This window comes from Rattus norvegicus, chromosome 20, assembly GCF_021556685.1.
Source record: "Rattus norvegicus strain SHRSP/BbbUtx chromosome 20, alternate assembly SHRSP_T2T, whole genome shotgun sequence".
Classification (NCBI taxonomy): domain Eukaryota; kingdom Metazoa; phylum Chordata; class Mammalia; order Rodentia; family Muridae; genus Rattus; species Rattus norvegicus.
This window is the reverse complement of record NC_141553.1, coordinates 34,462,137-34,485,383: the sequence shown is the minus strand read 5'-3', so window position 1 is coordinate 34,485,383 and position 23,247 is coordinate 34,462,137. Positions and strand designations below refer to the sequence as shown.

Sequence of the window (23,247 nt, the reverse complement as noted above, 5' to 3'; positions counted from 1 at the left end):
CAAAACAGACTAGTAGATGTTGCCCCAATGGTGGTAAAAAAACAAACCTCAGGAAATACCATAGCTGAAAGGAACTGTACCACAGTGGGCAGTCAGCAGCTTGCCATGGAGACGAACTCCTGTTTTTCTTTAAATCTACTGCCAGGCCTGTTGGTGTCAGGACATTTGGTGTGTCTGAGTAGCACAGGGCCAGGCCAAGAGGCTTCTGGTGGTGGTGGGATTAGATTGGAAGGTAGCAGGGGTGCATCCTGAGAGTTGAAAACTTCAAGGCAGGAAGGGGAGGACTGAGACAGGAGGCTCTTTCCTCCAGCCACAGCTTGCAAGCTGATAGGATACAGGGTATCATGTTGCTAGCTTCCTGGACCCTAGAAAGGGCCTCCTCCCGTGAAGGGAAGCTGCTGGATTGATTGCTCAGGGGCTCTGGAAAAATGGTGAGGTTCACAGCCTTCTTCTTCCTCTGCGCCATGCTAGGCCTCAGCTACTGCAGCCATAAGAAGTAACAACCCACAGGGTGTGGTGAGGCTTCTCTGTGCCAAATTCAGTCAAGTGCCTCTCGCAGTTCAACGTGGTAGGTGTGTGACGAAGCTTATTCACTTCCTCCTGCACAGCTCTCCAGCTCTGAAACCCACTGCGATGACGGCTCTTGAGGTTTTATTTGTAGAGCAGACTGTTTAAAGCCCTAAATGCTATCTAAACTGTGAAACTGCTACTCACCCACAGCAAAGAGAAGTCTGCACAATATCACGCACGTGGCAAATCTTAAGGACTTTACTAATTTATAGGGAAAAAAGAGCCCGCAGTAGAGCCAGAGCAATCCGGGACCGTGGCACCGTGGAAAGCCGAGACTGGGAGCAAATAACACTGACTCCCTGATATGGAAGGTTGTCTACGCACAAATTCGGGGACAGAGCCGTCTACTCTAGACCCCTGCCTGTAACCCTGAGGATAAAGTACAAACCGCTGCCCTGGGCTAACTTCTAGTCTAGTGCTGCTGTGGGTACAGGTGTAGATATGTGGAAAGGTGTGTGCATATGTAGGTGCACATGTATGTGGCAGGACATATGTGTCCGGGTTGTGAAGCACTTGTGGGTATTTGTGTATGAAGACAAGATACCTCATTGGTCTAGAGCTCAGGCATTTGGTTAGTCTGGCCAATCAGCTAGCCCCAGGGATCCATCGACCTCAACCTCTTACAAGTGTGCAAAACATGTCTTGAGTTTTTTATGTAGATGCTGCGAACTAAACTAGAGCCCTCCTGTTTGTAAGGCCAGCCCTTTGCTAACTGATCCGGTCAGCCCTAGCGTCGCGTTTAAGTGGCTCAAGCCAGAGCCTTTACCTGATTGTAGCCTCATTCCCATCATACCTAGCTGTCCTGGATGAGGTCACTCTGTCTGGCCTGATCCTTTGATTTTAAGCATCTTTCTTGATCCGAAGCTGGCAGGGGTAGCAAGCTTGAGATCTTGAAGAGGAAACTAAGTTGGTTTTATTTATCCTATTCTAATCTCAGCAAAACACAGCACTCCCAGTTAAGGTTAAATTGAATTCTGACAAACAAAAAAATTCTTTCTTTTTTTTTAGCATGATATGTGTACATTTGTCATGTGAAGTTACTGCATGTGTTTTTTTTGTTTTTTAGGGTTTTTTTTGGTTGTTGTTGTTGTTGTTGTTTTTGTTTTTTTCAAATCTGGAAACTTCTATCTCCATTGTCCTGGCATCACCAGATAAGCTGAACCTTAAAAATGGAAGATTTCAGTAACCGTGGGGAAAGGGAGAGACAGTTAATGTGTAGTTCAGAATTTCAAAGAGAAATTGAACACAGCGTACGAATAAGTGTTTTAATTTAAGGGAGGGTAAAATTGGAAACTACCCTGGCCAGGAGGGGGTTTCCTCTGTATAGAGTCATAAGGTGACAGGCATGCGGACCTCTAGTGGAGAGCCTTCTCATGACTCGTAGGCGTCTTTGTGCCTGTTAAATGAGGGTGCTAAGTGCTTCTGGATGTAACCATGATAGACTCCAGGCCTGCAGTCACAGAGTGCAGAGTCATACCACACTCTGCATTCCGTCACCTCTAAGCGACATTGGCCTCTTTTCTTTTCTGTCCCATTAATTTACTTCTCCTTCATTTGTCCTGGCAACCCTGGCTCCGAGCTTCCTAAACGCCTGCTTGCCTTTCCTGGACCTTTCTTTCTTATCTCTGCTCAGCTCCAGAAGCCTGGGAGCTGAGCGAGAAGCTGGGGTGAGTGACTAAAGGGGAGCATGTCCAGGGAATGCCATCTACCAGTCGGGTGTCCAGGAGATTCATTACCGCCCCCCATAAAATAGCAGTGTTAGATTCAGAGCAAAATTGAGCAGGAAGGATAAAAAGTTCTCCTTTGACCTCTCCTAAAGTCAGAACTATATACCATAGCATATCAGTTGTTGTATTGTAATTGACTCTTCATCGTTTTGCTCTTTCTAGACAAAAGTTTCTCTATGTGAGTCTGGTCCCAACTTGTAATCCTCCTGCCTCAACCTTTCAACTGTTACAATTTCAAGCTCGTGCCACCACACCCAGCCAGGGTTCCTTTTTTTTTTTTTTTCTTTTAAAGAATGAGAAAGCTAAAAGGTCCAACCTTTAGACAGCAGGGCCCAGGCTCACTGCTCAGCCCGCTCTGGGTTTATCTGTGAAGGTTCTGCTTCTGCACCCGGTCTCCTGCTTGCCCCTGCCCCTTCTGCTTGATAAGCCTTGGCCGGGAGATATGGGGGGAAAGATAAACAGGAGGGCTGGCTGGATTGCTGCTTCTTGCTTCCTTATCTAGAAATTCCTTTCTGTGGTGTAAGTAAAGTCAGAGCAGTTATGCACTAATGCCCTCCTGTTGCCCTGGAGATTGTCCTTCATTTTCGTCATCGCATTTTCACCAGAGACTGAAAAGACGTTAACGCAATGCCTTAAACATACTTTCTGTTGAGTTTGTGTCTGAACATTCTACAAGTTGCTTTTAGAAGGCATGCAAGTAATTTCTGCTCCCAGAAATTTAGCTTTAGGAGAAGCTACAGTCTGGATTTTTTTTTTAACTGTTTTTTTTTTTTCTACTGGTAAGATTTTAAGTTAGGTGGTTTTTTTTTTTTTCTTTCTGTTTTTGTTTGCCAAGAATCGAAGCCTAAGCATAATTTAAAACAAGGTGTGGAAAATAGCTCAGCTCATAAAGCTTGCTGTGCAAACATGAGGACTTAAGTTCAGTCTTCAGAAGGCTCACTTTAAAAGGCTCTATGATGTGATGGTTCGCATTCATAATCTGGGTATTGGGCAGGTAGGGTACGAAAGGATTCTTGGGGCTTTCTGGTCAGACAGCCTCACCTCAGCGAACTCTAGATTCCAGTAAGAGATTTCGTCTCCAACAACAACCTCAACAAACAAACAAACGAAACGCCTGTGGTTATCCTCCGGTTTCCACATGCTTGTGAGTGCAGATATCCAGTCTGTTCAGACGAAGCTCACCCGCCAGCCCACACTGGCACAGAGCGTTCACTGTGACGATTGGTAAGTCAAGCAGATCTCTCATCCTGGACCTCACCTAAGCCACAGCCCTATACAATTCTAGAACAGGGACAGGAATATTACCAGACGTCAGAACATCCCTTCAGTGTCACACACTTACAAGTCACAAAAGGTGGCTTTATGTTTTGGCCCCCTGGGCTGCTTGCTCTTGATTTACTGATAACGCTGCTGCCTGTTAGTTCATGAGCCATGAAACTGAGGTTTTTGTACATCTAATTATTTTTCTAAATACACCAAGCAATTTTAGCCCCTTAGACCCTGCTTGTTGTGAATCTGTACTCAACATCTGTTGGCTTTTGATAGACAGCTGCTACTGCCTTTCTAAGGCTTCTAGTTCAGAGATTCCCATCATTCACCACACGCACCAGACCCAGCCTTCCATCAGACGCCCTCTCTACCTCTCTCTTAGGTGCTTCTTCTGGATGATGACTCTAACCCTGAGTGTCTGGATGACCTCATGCTATGAGAATTATTCTCTCCAGACACCCTAAGTATTTGTGGTCCCTTAAAAATCTTGTATTCATACCTTTTTCCTACAATGGCAGCCCAAAATCTCTTAGTACACATGTCCTCCACAGGCTTACCTGGAACAATGAAAGATTTCATGGAAGCAAAGAGTTGGGACTAAAAACTAAGACTGTCTCTAGAGGTCCCCCCCCCCCCCCCACGCCATCCCACATTGCCCTACTCTAGGAAGGACTATCTCCAGTCTTTGTCATTCCTCCTGCTGCCGTTTGGATATCAAATTGTTGCACACATTTTAAAATGCATATATTTATAGAAAACTCAGGCACAGTACAGATTTCCCTGGCTTGTGTATATCTGTCCTTGATGTTTATGTACTCGGAACAATTATGAAACGTTGAGATTAGAAAGAATAAAGACACATTCTCTTTTCAATACAAAGGACTATAATGCTTAAAACCCATCAAGTACTCATGGTAGGTTGGGCTGTATGTTCTTTGTGTGTGAGACTGTATTTAATCATCACAACCAGTGAAGCTACACTTTCCTTCATTCACACCTGACGGGTGTAGAAAGTGGAGTCCGAGAGATGGAGGTGCCTCACTCCAGCACCTCGGTATTGTCAAAACTGGCGTGAGACTCTAGCTTGTGAGATGCCTACAACCTGCCTTTGTGTATCCTCACTCCTGAAAATAAGCTCTGTGAGGACACACAGGGAAGTAAGCAAACAGCCTCACTAGGCAAAATAAGCCACACCTCGAAGAAGAGAGGAAGATATTCTGTCAACATCCAGAAATCAACAGCATCCTTTGTAACTCTGTAATTGCTCTGCTCACCAAGGCACCGCACATAGGACAGAGTCCTTACTTCATTTCTGTCTCTCAACCTCCTCTTCCTTTCTCTCCAGACCCTCTATTTTATTCCTGGCTTGGTGACCTTGCTTTGTGTCTTGGTTCATTGCTGCTTCTCCAGCAGTGTCTGGCCTCCACATTCTCTCGGAAGGTTTCTCCCCACCCCCACCCACCCCCACCCAAAAAAACCTATCTCAGATAGAAGTGGTTGGCTCAGTTGGCCCCACCCTTAAAAAGTGAGTGACTTACAAGAGGAAGTCACTTTAGAACCTTGTGGCTTCCTGCACCCGTTTTGTCTCTAGGTCAAGCACCAGGCTCTGTATGTATCTCTTCGTGTGCCAGGATCAAGGGATGCTAGGGGTAATAGCTCATACTGGAAACAGGCAGATCTTTCTGTGTTAGAGGCCAGCCTGGTCTGTGTCAAAAGTTCTAAATCAGCTAAGACAATAATTAGACTCTGCCGCAAACAAACAAACAAACAAAACCCCACTGTACAAAATGGAATGCACTTAAGTGGAACTGAAATCACAAGTGTTACATAGGAACAGTGCCAACCCACAATCTGTATACGCCTGGCTGGCAGAAATGGGGAGGTTTTGGAAGAGATACTCTTAATATGTCTATCATGAAAATCTTAAGATTATGTAAATGACAGAATTATTTGCTAAGATAGTTCCGTTGGCAAAAACACAGCTCTGAAATCTACCTATTGCCTTGGGGAAATGATGTCTTTCCAGCGTCCTTGGAAAGACACAGCCTTTAAAGCAAATTATTAAGTACAACCATAGAGCTGTCCGCACCATGTCTTTAGTGCCTTGTTGTTCTATATTTATAAACTTTCATTGAGGACGCGTGTGGCACTGTTAAGCTTCCACACATTATCTGTTAGATTATGGGAGAGATAGGCTTGTGTGCTTCCCTTTGAGTCCTTTAGAATCTTATTATTCATGGAGTAACAGACACTCAATAAATGACATTGCCTAATTACTCAGCCCTGATGCCAACTGAAAAGGAATAGTACAGATTGAGAAATCCTTTCTGGGAGCACAGAGTCAAGGAGAGGTAAATGCTTCTTAGCATATCTTACACATCAGTTCAATCCTTTCTGGGTCAGGACAATGGATGGCTATTGCGACATTTGCGCCCTTCCTTTGTTTGCATCTGTACCCGGTGGTAGCTCTGCTCTGTCCACCAATGCAAATTCAAGTCTCATTTGTCTTCCGTTCCTCTTTGCTGGGAGGGTTTCAGCACTGCGTTTGAAGTCCTAATCAACCTCTGCTTTAGCCAAATTTTAATCCCCCTTCTTAGAATCCCAGGCTATAGAGCCCTAATTAAGTCTATAAAAGGCCACAAAGCAGAATAAGGGGCTTGTGAAGCAGGAGGGGTTCATCCTATTCACGGGCTTCTCTGATGACAGATTTTGGAAGTGACCTTCTTGTCTTGTCAGCAGGCTGTAACACTGTGTCTGGGGAGATTGCATGTCTTTGTCCCCGTGGTCCCACAGCTGTCTGTTGCAAGACTACAGAATGGCAAGCATGTTTGTGTTTTCATATAGCTGTATAAGTCATAAAACTAAAATAACAAATTGATTCTTATGTATGACTTGGGGATCCAGTCGCATGATTAGGCTATTCATTTATACCCTTGCCCCATCATATATAATGTTTAAAAATATAATTACATAATAGGAGCAAGGGATGAATAGATCTTACATCTTGCTATACTGTGGCCGATCACTTCAAACTAAGGTGATCAGCCCTGGTACCCTTCGATATGGTCGTTTCCCTTCACCTTATAGAACACAGCAGAAGGCACTCATGGTGTGCCATTCGGGGCATTTGATTACATAATTATCTTCTTTTCTAACTTTAACTCATAGAAATCTCAAAAGATGAGAAAAATCATTTTGGAAAACATGTAGCAATTAATGAAATATCACCAGCTAAGCAATTAGCATCATCTCTTTCCTTGGAAAACAGCTAACAAAAGCCGATAGATACATTGGTAGAAAGGTAGGTAGGTAGGTAGGTAGGTAGGTAGGTAGGTAGGTAGGTAGGTAGATAGATAGATAGATAGATAGATAGATAGATAGATGATAGATAGATAGATAGACAGACAATAGATGATAGACAATAGATGATAGATAGATAGATAGACAGACAGACAGACAATAGACAATAGATAGATAGATAGATAATTGATAGATAGATAATAGGTGATAGATGATAGATAGACAGTAGTTGATATATTAGATAGATAGATAGATAGATAGATAGATAGATAGATAGATCTATCTTGTGGAAATTATACAATATTGTTCATTGTATAGATGATCTAAGGCAATGTCTTATGTAACCACTCATTTTTCTGTAATGGATCATGGCTTTGAAATTCTAATCCATCCACCTGTGCCCCCGAGAGCTGGGATTACAGATGTGTATCACCATGGTTGGTTTTTATAATTTTTGACAATGCAGCATGTTTTCCTGTGGGAAAGATATGTGCTATTTTAAGCCACTAATAGTGTCTAGTACTAGTTATCATTCAGATCCATAATTAAAGCAATTAATAACTTTAACCTGTTTTCATTTGTTTGTTTGTTTTTTTATAATGAGTATATTCCAAAGCTCCTGAAGTTTTAAAGTATAGTTGGAAATTCACAAATTTGGAAGTTCATAAAACAAAGAGTTTAGCAAAATGGATTTGATGGAGGGGGGAGGTGGATGATGAAAGAAATAAAGCTGAGATACCATCTCAAGGTGTCATGTGGAGTTGTACCAGTTCTTTCTGAAGCTCGTTGGTTTCTGGCTTCTGCGATATGCACGCAGATGCCTTTTGATATTGGCTTAACATTTATGAACACATGACCACATGTCATTTGCACGGCCAGTGTGCTAGGTGCAAAGACACAAGCCCTGCTTCTAGAATCCTACCATGAGGCCTCTGAGAAGTTGTGGCATTGATTTTTTTTTTTTTCAGATAAGTAGCGGCAATTTCTCCGAAGCCAACTCATTCATGCGTCAGTTGGCACCACAGGCAGAAGTCCAGTCACCTGACCTCAAGTCCATTGCGCCTTCCTATAAAGTTAATTATACAAGAAAACCTTAAAAACATAACCTTATGCACATTTCTCAATTGCTGGAAGATCCAGTCTGGTACTTGAGAGGGATATTCTGCCACAGACACATTAGAGGGAGGTGAAGTACGCTGGGTCCTGCCCGCAGGCCTTGGAGGCACGCCAGTGTACGCATGCATGCTGGATCCTTGGCTGTACTGTCAGGACGCTGAGTCAAGTTTCATTTTGGTTTTAAGTTCTGCACGTCAGTCTCCTTATCTATCAAACCAATGTGGTTTGAGGATATAATTGAAAGGGTTCTAGCAAAATTGGAGCCCCCCTGCTGAAGGGAAACACTTAGCTAAGTATCCTCAGAAGAGCATTTAGATTCTTGGTAGCTGTTAATAGTAACATGGGTGAGAAGGAAAAATAAGGCAGAAGACAGGTAAATGAAAGTACTCATTACTGTGTTCAGGGGGCAGGTATAGACTGCTTTAACTCAGGTTGATCGTAGTGAAGACTTTCCATAACCAGCCCTTGAGTGGCACCAAATGTGTTGCTGTATAAAAAAAAATGTTTAATTTTACTTCATTTTATTTTATTTTATTCTGTGTGTGTATTTTCCCTAAATAGATATGTATGTCCCTCAGGTCCCCTGGGAGTGGCGCTGTGACGAGTTGTGACCCACTCTGTTGCTTTTGGGAGCTGAGTACTCTGCCTGAGTGATTAGTGCTCTTAACTGATAAGCTGTATGGCTAGCCCCGAGTGTGATGTTTTTGATGATCTTATAAAATTCAGAACCAGATGGGATAATTTTCATAGCATGTCCATGGATTGATGGCGCTTACTCTAAGATAATAGCATCGTTGAGCTCTTGATAATTAAGGGGTCCTCAGCTCTATCAAAACTCTCTATAAAAATAGTTATAACCCAGGTCTGGTACCACGGGACTCTGTCCTAATAATTGAGGAGGCAGAGTGGAGAGGACTGTGAGCTCAGCCTGGCCTACATGGTGAGCTCCAGTCCAGTCCAACTTTGTGAGATCCTGTCTCAAAGTAAAAAGCAAGAGGTTCAGGGAAATGGATCAGAGGAGTGCCAGTCTGTTATGTGTAAGGCCCTGGACCCAACTGTCATTCAGTAGAATAGTAATGGTTGCTCAGAGTCTTTGAGTCAAGACTTTCTCATTTAACCAACTTATGGGAGAGCTGATTGTATTTAAAATAATGTCATTTCTCTCTAATTTGCAAATATATAAGATCTAACTGCAGATAACATATGAGCATGCAAATACATATTTTGGCAAAGATTGATTATAATATGTGAAAGGTTTTCAAACTATTGATATAACTGTAGAATTTCGGGTTTTGTTTCCTGTTCCTATTTCAAAAATATTTTTTCATATTTCTGGGTCAGAAAACCTTGATAAATTTAAAGTGGTAGCCTCAAGTAATTTGTCTATGTAAACAAAATAGGAGGGACCACGTACAAAAATATGAATTTAAAGTTTCCAGGTCTAATCTTTTATGTGAGTGAAACAGATAAAGACAGGGATGACTCAGCATTGTAGTATAACATTTCTGTTCTCGGGGACTGACTTCTGAAGAGGATCGATATATATATATATATATATATATATATATATACATATATATATATATATATATATATGATTAAATGGATTCCGAAAAGGAAAATTTGTATTTGTAAGGATAAAGAAGTCTTGCATGTTCTCTGTTCATATCTGCCCTAATTTATACAACCGTCATGCTCTTAATGGTCAGCCTTTTAGACTAAACCTTGAATTTTAATGCTGTGACCTTCAAAGCCAAAGTATATGATCTGTCTTGTATCAAAAGCATCCCAGTTCAAACTGTAATCTCAATTTTATCTCCACTCAGATGATGGCCCATGCTTGGAATAATTATAAACGCTATGCGTGGGGCTTGAACGAACTGAAACCGATATCAAAAGAAGGCCATTCAAGCAGTTTGTTTGGTGAGTATGACGCGCTTCGATTTAAGGGTTTGGTTTGGTTTGGTGTTTGGTTATTAAGACAAAGTCTTAACTCTGTAGCTCTTTCTTAGAATTGAGCACATGGCCCTGGCTGTCCTTGAACTCATAGGATTCTTCCTGACTTACTTCTCCAATGCTTACTTTTCTATTGCTGTAGAGAGCCACAATGGCCATGGCAATTTATAGAATAAAGAGTATAATGGGGCTCATAGTTTTAGAAGGTGAGTCCATGAACATCATGGTAGGAAGCATGACATCAGGTGGCAGGCAGACACTGGAGCGGTAGCTGATAACTTACATTCTCACCCACAAAGAGGTAGCAGAGAAATACTAACTAGTAATGGCATGGGTTTGGAAACTTCGAAGCCCAGCCCCGGGGTCAGACAAACCTCATAATACTTCCCACCAAGTCCCACCAACTGGGGTCCACGGATTCAAATATATGAGTTAATGGACTCTTTATTATTCAAATGACCACACCTTCCCAGAAATCATAATTGTGGACCACCACTCCTGGATTTTTATTGACAGTGTCTTTTTCTCTGAGTACCCTAAATTTATTGAGGGTTAAAAAGCCTGTGTCATTCTGTGATTCTCCAGGATCTCCATGTTGCCAGGAAACTTGAACCCTTGCTAGAACTATGGAAAAAGTGTATATAATGTATCTTTCAGAACCCATACCAGCTCTGTGTCAGAGAGACCGGTGTAACTGATGTCCAGGGATGGAGGACCCACCAAGTCCCTGGTCATTCCTGTGGAAGAGGATTTAGTCACCCACAGCTTCCTGCTGTATAAAAGCTGTTTCTTTATGAATACGCTGGCTGAGGCAATGGGCTGTGGTGACCCCCTCTGTAACTCAGGTTGGGGTGTAGCTTTTTCCTGTTTGTTCGGTGGACAAGGCACGCAGTTAGGCCAGTTGTTTGAGCTTCCATCTATCTGCTCTCTGCTGTACTGGGCTTGGTCCTCACAGCAACACTCTGTGGTTGGTCCTGTGAGAACCACTAGTGTTCCTACTGTGGAAAAAAGGAAACCAATGGAAATGTTTGATGGATTGCCTTGAGCCAAGACCTCCTTAGGACCCCTCCTATTGGGCTTAGTTTCTTTCCAGCTCTCAAAACTGTAACTGTAAGTAATGGTGTTCAGGAAAAGTATTCTGTGACCGTTGAACTCACACCAGCGTGCCTTTCGGTCCCATAACTGAACATGTTAACTGGTACCTGTTCTTATAACAAATAACAATTTCTGGTGACACAGAGCAAATATCATAGAGTGCCACTTGGCCACATATAATTTAATCTCATTTTTATGTTTAAAAAAAATCATAGAGAAGACCTTTCTCAGAGATAGGGACTCCAGTGTTAACTGACATTAGACTCCATGTTCCGGTTCCTGGTACCCCACTTTTCTGTCTCCTTAGGACTTTTCATGACTTTAGCTCCAGTTATGACATGGCTGTTAAGGGGGATAATGCAACTCTTTGCAAGAGTTCATTGTCTGGTGCAGCCAACATGTGTGTGCAACGTGTGTGTAAAGAGTGAGTTGTGAAAGCACGAGATGATTCAGGAGTCACATGGAGTTCCAGGAGCCAGTGGGGTCTCAGGAAGGGAGAAGGGCATTGCAGGGAGGAGTGGGTGGAAGAGGCGGTTGTGACGGTTGTGACGATTCAGTTCTGAGACAGGGAGCTTAAGCTGGGAGCGCTTGCAGCAGAAGTGACGTCAGACGTAGCTACAAGTAGTGTCTCAGGACTCAGAGTCCAGGTTCCATGAAAAAGGGAAGGTGCAAGTTTAAGAGAGAAACTGAAGTTTCATGTAAATCAGAGAGCATTCCCTTTTTAATGTTTACAATTATAATATTTAAGAAATCTGACTCTGGGCTGCACAGTTAGTTCAGCTTTTAGAGAGGACCTGGGTTTGATACCCAGCACCTACATGGCAGCTTGCAATTCTCTCTGACTTCAGTTCCAGAGGATCTGATGTCCCCTTCTGGCCTCCGCAGCCAGCGCACACAGGTGATTCACAGACACCCAGGAAGGCAAAACAGCTACGCACAAAAAATAAATAATTAATTCTTGTTAAAAATGACCTCATTTTTTACTTTTGTCTTGGTGAAGGTTGATCAGATAACTCAGTTATGTGTTAGTTTGCTATAATCATCATTGAATAGATTCTCGGTTCTCTGCTAATAGATCAGTGGTTTTAATAATGAAACTTTAAAAACATACCAAGTCTTTTTGTTTCTACAGTGTCTACTGGATTTATTAGTCAAAACAAAACAAAACAAAACACTTTTTTTATAACCAAGATAAGTACTTATTTTTTGCCCAGAATTTGCTTTAAATATTAATGTAACAGAATGAACTGTTAATAAGCAAATGCTATCTACCTGCATTTTCAAATTAGAATAGGCTACAGAGGGTTTTCTTTTATAATAAAATCAACACTTGGGACTTACTGCAAATATTAAAACTTCTCATTTTGAAGGTGAGGAAAACTTTTAATTGGCTTCTTTAGACACATGTGAGCCAAATTCTTTGTCTGTAAGGAATATGTCAACCTGTGTATTCTTTTAGTAAACCATAGAAGAAAGGAAGAATTTGTCTGCCTCCCCCCTGGCTTTTTAGAGGTGGTTATTTTCTTTTGCAGTGGCTTATTCAGATTTGATCCCTAAGATCAGCCTATCAGAAGGGAGGAAAGTCTGCTTTGTGAGCCTCCTTTTTGCCAGACATTAGCATCTGGGGAGCCCTTCAACACTAATGCCTTTTTCTCCCAGGGCTGTTTCTTTCCAGTTACTTGAAACTCACCTGTCTGCCAGGGATAGGGAAATGGGCCCCTCGCTTAGCTGACGTGATGCTAACACACATGACCAGTGACCCCCAGGAGCTTCTCAGTTCCACTTTAAAGAAGAAAACAGACAGAATTGCTCCTCAAAGAGAACCATTTTTATCTGATTGCTTATATTCAGTATAAAGATAAAGTATATCAAAAAAGCTCTTAATGGCTGAGAAATTAGAGATTGATGATCAAAAGAAACTGTTATCAAGTTTCCAGATGTGACCTGGAAACCTTCCCACTAGTGTTTCTCTTGACTCCATATTTTTGTCTCGAAATTAATCTCTGTATTTTTTGAGAACACTGGACGAGAATAAGTGGTGACACTGAAACTTGTCTAACTGTCATGTTTTTATCCTTATGTAAGACTGAAACTGACTCTGATTTCGAAAGTCGAGTATTTTAATATTCAGTTACTTCTAGCTTCCTAAAGATAAACTTCTCCCGTTATTAGTTGAACAGTGTGTGCATTCAAGTGTGTTCCATTCCTATTCAGGAACCGGCACTGATGGAACAGGGAGTTGTTGAACACACAGCTACAGCCATACAGGAACACAGTGTGGAGTAAGCAACACATAATGTCTCTCTTCTAGGGAGGTTTGTAGACTAAAGGGTGGCAGAGAGTGACACGTGCCTGAGAATGTGGAATCTCCATGCAACAGGAGCTCAGAGGAAATAAACAGAACCTGGGCCTGACGTGGCAAGAGAAGGGAGTTGGGATGAGTCATAGTCTTACAGGCGGTGGGAACTTCATGTTGAAGTACGGAGCTCCTCTTACTTACCCATGCTCTTATTTTCTGCATTTGAGTCACCTGTAGCCAACTGCAGTCTAACAAAATATTTAGGAAGAGTCTAAAAGTACTCCTTATACATTGAACAGTACACAATCCTGAGATTATGGTCACTTTCTACCCTGTCCTGCCCTGGATGCGACTCATCCCAGCAGCCAAAGTACTTGTCACCCACCTGTCAGCCATTTGCTCCCGTGCCTCTTGTCCAGGTCATTCTGATTCCACTAATAGTTTGAAAGGACAAGAGGACCGTGCTGAGAATTTGGGTGTGCCAAAGAGGAGCCAAAAGGATTTCCTTTAACACTGAAAGCACTTGATATTCAACTTAACATGGAAAAAGAGGGGGGAAAAATGATAAGTTAAGGTCACTAAGAGCTACAATCCAATGGATTTTCTGTCCATGGAACTGAAGAGGAAAAAAAAAAAAAAGGAAATCTGTGTTGGTTTCATAGTCCCACATCAAACCGCAAAAGTTATGGTCGTAGTGCTTAAATGTTAAGATGGGGAAAGCATTAAATGTATTTATGCTTCAGAAAAATGGTGGCGTATATGGGGTTCAGTGCTATCTGCCTTTGCAGGCATCTCCCAGGGTTCCTGGAACATATTGCCTGCAGATAAAGGGTGACTACTGCAATGATTTTTTTTAAAAAAAGCTAGCATGGTGATAATTCTACATTTAGCAAATTTCACACAGGCACACTCCAGTGCGGCTGCACAAAAATTAATGACAACTGCCCCCTTTGCTTCAGGCTTATTCTCTCTTTTCTTGTTGGAGAATGCAATCACAAGTGAAGTTTCCGAGAGGTTTAGTTTATACAACTTGGAGCAAATGTTAACGATCAGTGCTCATAGCCTGTAACCTGTGAGAGGGGAAAACAAATTGGTTTGGTGTGGTTTTTATATTTTATTTTTCTGGAAGAAAATAAGACTCTCTTCAGGATTACTGTTCATTAATAAGTTAGGGACTACCCTCGGTTTTTCCTAGGTCTGATTACATATTCTCTAGATATTTGTGTGTACATATATATATATATATATATATATATATATATATATATATATATGTACGTATGTACATATATACACATATATTGAAAAGATATTTTTGGTATTTTTTTTCAGGCAACATCAAAGGAGCTACAATAGTAGATGCCCTAGATACCCTTTTCATTATGGGTATGAAGACTGAATTTCAAGAAGCTAAATCATGGATTAAAAAATACTTAGATTTTAATGTGGTAAGTTCAAGTTGCTCATCGAGTCCTTATGTTTTAGCCTATCTCTGCCATAAATTGTATACTAGACCCGTTATTCTAATAGAAACAGATTGGGCTTGTTAGTGTATGTGTGTGTACATGTTGATACGTTTACAGGTACGTGTGCATATAAGCGAAGCAGAGGACAGTGCTATTCGCTATCATTCCTCTAGGGTCACCCACTTCTTTTTTACTTCCTTTAGTTTCTGAGGCAGGGTCTCCTACTACCTAGAACTTGCCACCTTAGACTAGCTAGCTAGAAAACCCAAGGACCTACCTGTTCCCAGCTCTTCACATGAGGATTACACATACAGGCCACCACACCCAGCTTTTTGATGTGGGTTCTGGGGATCAAACACAGGTTCTGCAGCTTGAAAGACAAGCACGTTACTAAGTTCTCGCCACAACTCCAGATGAAGCAACTTTAAATAGCCAAGACACTCTTAAGCTCTCTGCTTGTTCCGTTATTGTACGTGGCATTGTACATGCTTTGTACCTTTTTGCTAACTTAAAGGTAAATCAAATCAAAAGAAATAAATATTTAAAGTTCTCTACATCATCAAATCCTCCTGTTCAAAATGCCATAGCAACCCTGGTTTGTGGATGTCGAAGCCTTTAAGGTTCATTCCAGAGCATATGGCTGACTGTATGTTGGAGCCATGGCTCTGTCATGGGGCTGTGTACCTGGTGCTTAATCTTGTCATGGTACAGGGTATCAGCTGCCACTGTTACTCAACTAAGGCTTCAAACATTGTTGCTCATGTACTATTAGTAAAAAAAAAAAAAAAAACACAGTGGAAAAAACACATTAACGTCTAGATGTTTGTACATAAATAACAGTTTCTGACTCCTTTGTATACGTACATTCTTGGCAAATATCGTGAGACCGAATGTACTCTGAGGGAATGCGGTGATAAAGGGAGATGACTCCAGTGTTTGAAGACCCTGGCTAGTGAGGACTGTGTCTCTCCTTGGATCTAACTGGACAGATCTGTCTTCCCTCATAAGCATGTTGGCAAGGAGCTTATTCTAAGGAAAAGGAAGCACGTGAACCCTGACTTATGACTGTATTATTGGTATTATTTTAAACCTGAGATTACTTTGCAGAAATCTTCGTAAGCCTCTTGTTTAGCTAGGAAGTGTTCACCAGTATCTGTGAATCCCCACAGCCTAGGTAGAGGACACACACTGCATGTTGAAAGAGGATGAGCAAGAGAGGGCGCCTGCCTACCCGGCTGCCTTGGCACCACCTTGTTCCCATGGAAACTGGACATCAGTGTTAGCCAGAGCATTGAAGACTAGTAAAAATGTGTCTTTATACATCGCTCCGAATTTAAAAGATTTATAAATTGCAAGTTTTAACATTTTAGTCTTCCTTCTTTGATTAGGTGCTATCCATGCTATACTTAGAAGGTTTTACGGACAGACAGGTTTATGCTTCATCTTCCTGGAAACTGATTCTAGAAGACTAGAGGGATAATATTCCACAGAGAGCTCAAATTCCAATACTCCAGAATTTTGGAAACCAATGTGACAAGTTTTTCTTTTTTTTTTTTTAGATTTATTTATTTTAACATATATGAACGTTTTACTTACACGTATATATATTCTCATGTACCATGTGAATACCTGGTGTCCAGAGATGATCAAAATAGGAAGCTAGAGGTTGCGGATTTGGCTCAGAGGTAGAGCGCTTGCCTAGCAACCTCAAGGCCCTGGGTTCGGTCCCCAGCTCCGAAAAAAAAAAGAAAAGGAAAAAAAAAATAGGAAGCTAAATGGTTGTGACATACCATAAGGGTATGAGAAACAACCCTGGGACCTCTGCAAGAACAAGTGCTCTTAAATGCCTAGCTACCCTCCAGCCCCTTGTTGTTATTTGACATGTCGAGAGAAAGTGGGTAAAAAGAGCTGGTGGCTCAAATGTACAGAGCTGAGATATGGGGCTTTATGCGGTAGTTCTGATCATATCAACAGAACTAAATATGAAAAATTAAAGTACAAAATTCTCCCCTTTTATGTTTGTTCCCTTAGTAATACTTGGTCTTTGTTTGCTTGTTTCCTTGCTTTTGTGGTTCTAGTGATCAAATCCAGGGTCTTGCATGTTCTTGGTGAGTGCACTGAAAATTGTCTTAGCAATGCTTATTCTTAGGAATGCCTCCTCCTACTACCACCATACCATCTTTCAGCTATGGCAATATCTCTTCCACACCTAGAAACTTTAATAGCACTAGACCTACGAGCAGTCCCAGGCCCCTTTTCAGATTTTTGGGTTGGTTTGCCTGATACATCCTGTGTTGTCCCAAACCTCTCCAAATCCTACAGCAATTCTTTATTCTCAACTTGAGGAGTGAAGAGAATTGGAGGGTGGGAACTGTTTTATTTTTCAAAACTAAGTGAAGAGGCCTCTCAAGGTAATAGATAAAACATCACTGTACTGGAAGTTTCATAAGTGGCCTTGGGGCACTAATTAGGTGAAAAGAGAATTTCTGTGGGCCACAGGAACCCCTGAGAAGCAAAGTGAATCTAAATAGGGAATATAAACCTATGTAGAGCTAAGATAGTCTGTCACTGTGCCACCTTCATAAAGGAGCCAAGCCATCACTTTGTTCAGTTGTTGAAGTTTTCTTTGGAAAGGTCAGGAATTCAAGGCCCATACCTAAACATACTAAAAACAATATATAGCAAACCAGTAGCCAACATCAAACTAAATGGAGAGAAACTTGAAGCAATCCCACTAAAATCAGGGACTAGACAAGGCTGCCCACTCTCTCCCTACTTATTCAATATAGTACTTGAAGTCCTAGACAGAGCAATTGGACAACAAAAGGAGATCAAAGGATTACAGATTGGAGAGGAAGAAGTCAAAACATCACTATTTGCAGATGATATGATAGTGTATTTAAGTGATCCCAAAATTCCATCAGAGAACAGCTAATAACTTCATCAAAGTGGCTGGGTATAAAATTAACTCAAACAAATGAGTAACCTTCCTCTACTCAAAGGATAAACAGGCTGAGAAAGAAATTAGGGAAACGACACCCTTCACAATAGTCACAAATGATAAAAAATATTTCGGTGTGACTCGAACCAAGAAAGTGAAAGATCTGTATGATAAGAACTTCAAGTCTCTGAAGAAAGAAATTGAAGAAGGTCTCAGAAGATGGAAAGACCTCCCATGCTCATGGATTGGCAGGACTAATATTGTAAAAATGGCCATCTTGCCAAAAGCAATCTACAGATTCAATGCACTCCTCATCAAAATTCCAACTCCATTCTTAATAGAGTTAGAAAGAGCAATTTGCAAATTCATTTAGAATAACAACAACAACAACAAAAAAAACAGGATAGTGAAAACTCTACTCAACAATAAAAGAACTTCTGGGGGAATCACCATCTGTGACCTCAAGCTGTATTATAGAGCAATAGTGATAAAACTGTATGGTATTGGTACAGAGACAGGCAGATACATCAATGGAATAGAATTGAACACCCAGAAATGAACCCACACACCTATGATCACTTGATCTTTCACAAAGGAGCTAAAATCATCCAGTGGGAACAAGACAGCATTTTCAACATATGCTGCTGGTTCAACTGGAGGTCAGCATGTAGAAGAAGGCAAATTGACCCATTCGTATTGTCCTGTACAAAGCTTAAATCCAAGTGGATCAAGGACCTCCACATAAAACCAGATACACTCAAACTAAGAGAAGAAATAGTGGGGAAGAGTCTCAAACACATGGGCACTGGGAAAAATTTCCTGAACAGAACACCAATGGCTTATGCTCTAAGATCAAGAATCGATAAATGGGACCTCATAAAATTGCAAAGCTTCTGCAAGGCTGAGGACACTGTCATTAGGACAAACTAGCAACCAACAGATTGGGAAAAGATCTTTACCAATCCTACATCCGATAGAGGGCTAATATTCAATATATACAAAGAACTTAAGAAGTTAGACTCCAGAGAATCAAGTAACCCTATTAAAAATTGGGTTAAACAGAGTTAAACAAAGAATTGTCAGCTGAGGAATATTGAATGGCTGAGAAGTATCTAAAGAAATGTCCCTTAGTCATCAAGGAAATGCAAATCAAAACAACCCTGAGATTCCACCTCACACCAGTGAGAATGGCTAAGATCAAAAACTCAGGTGACAGCAGATGCTGATGAGGATGTGGAGAAAGAGGAACACTCCTCCATTGTTGGTGGGATTGCAGACTGGTACAACCATTCTGGAAATCAGTCTGGAGGTTCCTCAGAAAACTGGACATTGAACTACCTGAGGATCCAGCATATACCCAAAAGATGCCCCAACATATAAAAAAGATACATGCTTCACTATGTTCATAGCAGCCTATTTATAATAGCCAGAAGCTAGAAAGAACCCAGATGCCCTTCAACAAAGGAATGGATACAGAAAATGTGGTACATCTACGCAATGGAATATTACTCAACTATCAAAAACAATGACTTCATGAAATTCATAGGCAAATGGAGGGAACTGGAAAATATCATCCTGAGTGAGGTAACCCAATCACAGAAAAACACACATGGTATGCACTCATTGATAAGTGGATATTAGCCCAAAAGCCAGAATTACCCAAGACACAATCCACAGACCACATGAAACTCAAGAAGGACGATCAAAGTGCAGATGCTTCAGTCCTACTTAGAAGGAGAAACAAAAATACTCATAGGGGAGATATGGAGACAAAGTTTGGAGCAGAGATTGAAGGAATGGCCATTCAGAGCCTACCTGGGGATCCAGCCCATATATGCATAGAAACACCAAACCCAGACAGTGTTGCTCAAGCCAAGAAGTGTATGCTGACAGGAGCCTGATATAGCTGTCTTCTGAGAGGCCCTGCCAGAGCATGTCAAATACAGAGGCGAATGCTAGCAGCAAACCATTGGACTGAGAACAGGGTCCCCATTGGTGGAGTTAGAAAAAGGATTCAAGGAGCTGAAAGGGTTTGTAACCCTGTAAAAACAATAATATTAACCAGCCATAGCTCTCAGGGACTAAACCACCATCCAAATGTACACATGGACAGACCCATGGCTCCAGCCTCATATGTAGCAGAGGATGACTTTGTTAGGCAGGAATAGAAGGAGAAGCCCTTGGTCCTGCCAACCCTTGATCCCCCAGTGTAGGGGAATGTCAGGGCGGGGAGGCAGGAAGGGGTGGGTGGTTGGGTGGGGGAAAAGGAATAACATTTGAAATGTAAATGAAAAAAGAAATTAAAAAATTTATTGACTTTTAAAGGTTTAAATTTTAATAAGAAACATGTTTCTTAGTACATTGATATTAATAACTATTGATAATCTGTCTATGCTTTTCAAATGGTGTACAAATTGTAGTCATATGTCTCAAATTTTTGTTTATCATTCTATTTGTCTATCTGTCTATCATCTATCTTTCCCCCATCCCCCCATGTATCTGTCAATGTGTGTGTGTCTGTTTGTGTGCGTGTGTGTGCGCGTGTGTGTGTGTGTGTACGTTCATGGTAGTTATTATATATAGATACACACAAGAGCAGCTACAACAGGACACTAAGTATCTTCCTCTATCTTTTTCCACCTCATTGCCTTGAGACAAGGACTCGAATTGAACTAGAAACTTGCCATTTTGTCTAGTCTGCCCGACAAGCAAACTCCTGGCATCCTGTCCCCATCCCAACCCACCTGCCCACACACACCATGGATTCTCATAGCAGGAATGTCTAACCCTGTCCAACATTTTATATGGGTGCTTGCCATTTGAACTCAGGTCCTTATGCTTGCAGAGCAAGTGTTTTACCCACTAACCATCTCCTCGGCCTCATTATACTATCCATAGCATGAGGAGGCTTGGAACATTTACTGAGCCTCTTTATCAAAATTTACCCATTTAAAAAATATGTTATCAGGCTAGGTGTAGCTAGTTGGTAAAGTGCTTGCTTAGCATGCAAAAAATCTTAAGTTCCATTTACAGCACCACATAAAGACTGAATGGGGTGGCACATGCCTCTAATCCTAGCACTCAGGGGATGGGGCAGGAGGATCAGAAGTTCCAGACCAACTTTAGCTACGTAAAGAGTTCAAGCCAACTTGGTCTCTGTAAGAGATTTTTGTTCTGTTTTAAATGTGGATCAATATTACAGAGTTAAAGCTTCCCATACTAAAAAGAATAATACCTAAGTTCAGGCAAGGTATATAGATTATTTGCTCTGCTTTTCCCTGAATGATACTGGTCTTTAGCACAATGTTTTCTAGTTAGTTTTGTAAGCCACAATGGAGAGCTCACGTGATTGCTTCAACAACCGCTTGATTTTCCTTCAAATAAAAACTTGGAGAATTTAATTTTGCATTCATGGGAGGAGAGAAGAAAGTAAGCTTTGACTGAAATAGAAAAAAAAAAACAACTGTATTTCATTCTTGGAGATAACATTTAATAGTCTGGCCTAGAGGACATACCATGGCCTGCATTTAAGCTAACACCTTTTCCTTATTAAGTATTTTAACTGAAAGTCCAAGAGTTTCTTGTTTTGCTGTTGTTTTGTTGGTTTTTTTAAAAAAAGTTAATGCATATAAATATGTCATCACTGCAAGGGAAGAAGAGAGAGAGTTGAGATAGAAGCACTGTTGCTGGGGCTTTAATCCTAGCATTTCTAGGTGTAAATAAGTCCTGAAGTTGAGAATAAATGTGTGGACATGCAAAATACCCAGTTTATAGCACTTCAAATTTACTTCACCAGATGCTTTTCAGTGGGTTTATACTGCCATTCGCTAAGCATAACAAGTTGATTCACTTAGTAGCACAAAATCCAAGCATCTCTGAGACTGGTTTTAAATACGTCATTGGGTTAATATGATATAGGAAGTCAGAGTCGGGGCTTCCTTGACAGAGCTGGTGTTCAGCTCAGGTATATGCCGAGGCATACAGGTGAGACAGAGCGATGTTAGAATAGACACTGATGAGCTTCCTGATTTCAATTCAGTATAAGCCTAGGACAAAAGCATCTAGATTCTCATTTATTCATTATCCGTTCATTCATATGCTATTTACCAAGCTCTTCCTAAGTACCAATGACTTACACTCCGGGCGCTTCTCTAACTGGAAATATGGAAACCTTCCCTGGAGCTGGGTTTCCTGAGGAAGACACAGCACACAGGCCAAAGGGGCTGTACCAGGTTAACACCTGACGATTGACTGACTGATGGATGGATGGATGGATGGATGGATGGATGGATGGATGGATGGATGCTTGGTGTTTTGCATAGGTTATTTCAATCTCCATGGAAGGGCAGGTGGTATACATAATTAATCTTCCCAATGTTGCACAGCAAACAGGAGCTATAATAAACAAGATCATTCACTCTGTTTTTTTTTTTTTTTTTATGGTAAGGAAATATAGAAAGTTGAGAAATACACCCACATCCTAAGAATCTGAGCCTGTGACTTTGGCATGTAATCTCCATATCTCAGTGCTCATTAGAGTTTGTCATTTAGTAAGAATCCAGCCAGTGCTGGTGGAACAGAGAAGATGCCTGGCTTGGCCTACTTCCTGACCGAATGTGGTAGATTGAGCTGGAAGGCCTGCCACAGACGTACCTGTGCTACGTCACTTTTATATAGTTGGAATGCAAGTTCAGGCGGTCTAAACAACACTATCCTGCTTTGAAACATGTTTGTGGTGCCTCCTGGTACAGGAACATGGTTCTGAGGGACCACTACTCAATTCAATTTTGAACTTCTAGACAGCACTTCAAAAACATACTGTATTAATTAGAAAGTACTAAAAACTATAGAGGTAGACATTTTCTCCAGGTAGCAATTCCTTACACAGAATCTCTGTAAACAGGAAAGGTAGATGAACGGTGTTCTTAAACTGTCTTTGGGCGCTGCAGAAAAGAAGTGTGGGAGGTGGGGCTTCTTTGGGAAGGCAAGAATGGAGTAGGTCCGCTTGCTCTAGAGCGACACTGATGCTGAGAAGTTGGGCAAAATGGCAGGGTTGTGCACGATGTGTAATAAATCCCGGAAAGATGATTTTTTTTGGGGGGGGGCATTTGTGTTTGTGGTTTTGTTTTGATTTTTACTTAAAGATGCACTTTAAACATATTCCTTTAAATATATAACCCAAAGAAGCTCTAGAAGAATGTGAGTCCACTTCAGCCCAATGCTGTCTTCTCACATGTCTGAATTTGGCTACCTGCACCACCACTCCATGTCATGAAACATGAACGAAATGACATTTTTCTTAATTTTGCTCCTAAAAAAGGTTTGTTTATCAGCAGCATTCCATCCTGATTGGTACAGATCCCTAAGTTATTATCCCACTGAATAGAGTCATGGGATATCTACCCTCTGATGCTGAAGATTGACCCTAAGAGTTATGGCCCTGAGAGGACTTTGTCTCTCTAGCGATGACTCCTAAACGATCTGAGTTGCCACTGAATCTTCATAGCA

General features: G+C 41.3%; 1 protein-coding gene across 4 annotated transcripts in view; it reads left to right on the top strand.

Moving 5' to 3' along the window:
- Window positions 1-23,247, top strand: part of Man1a1 (mannosidase, alpha, class 1A, member 1) — a 176,268-nt gene that overhangs the window by 34,442 nt on the left and 118,579 nt on the right. For all 4 annotated transcript variants that reach the window (XR_015644657.1, XM_087597189.1, NM_001033656.1 and 1 more), the window contains 2 exon segments: window positions 9,809-9,905; window positions 14,665-14,780. Coding sequence is in view for 3 of the 4 variants with exons in the window: in XM_087597189.1 (XP_087453315.1) it covers window positions 9,809-9,905; window positions 14,665-14,780 (213 nt within the window). In the remaining variant the exon portion in view is untranslated.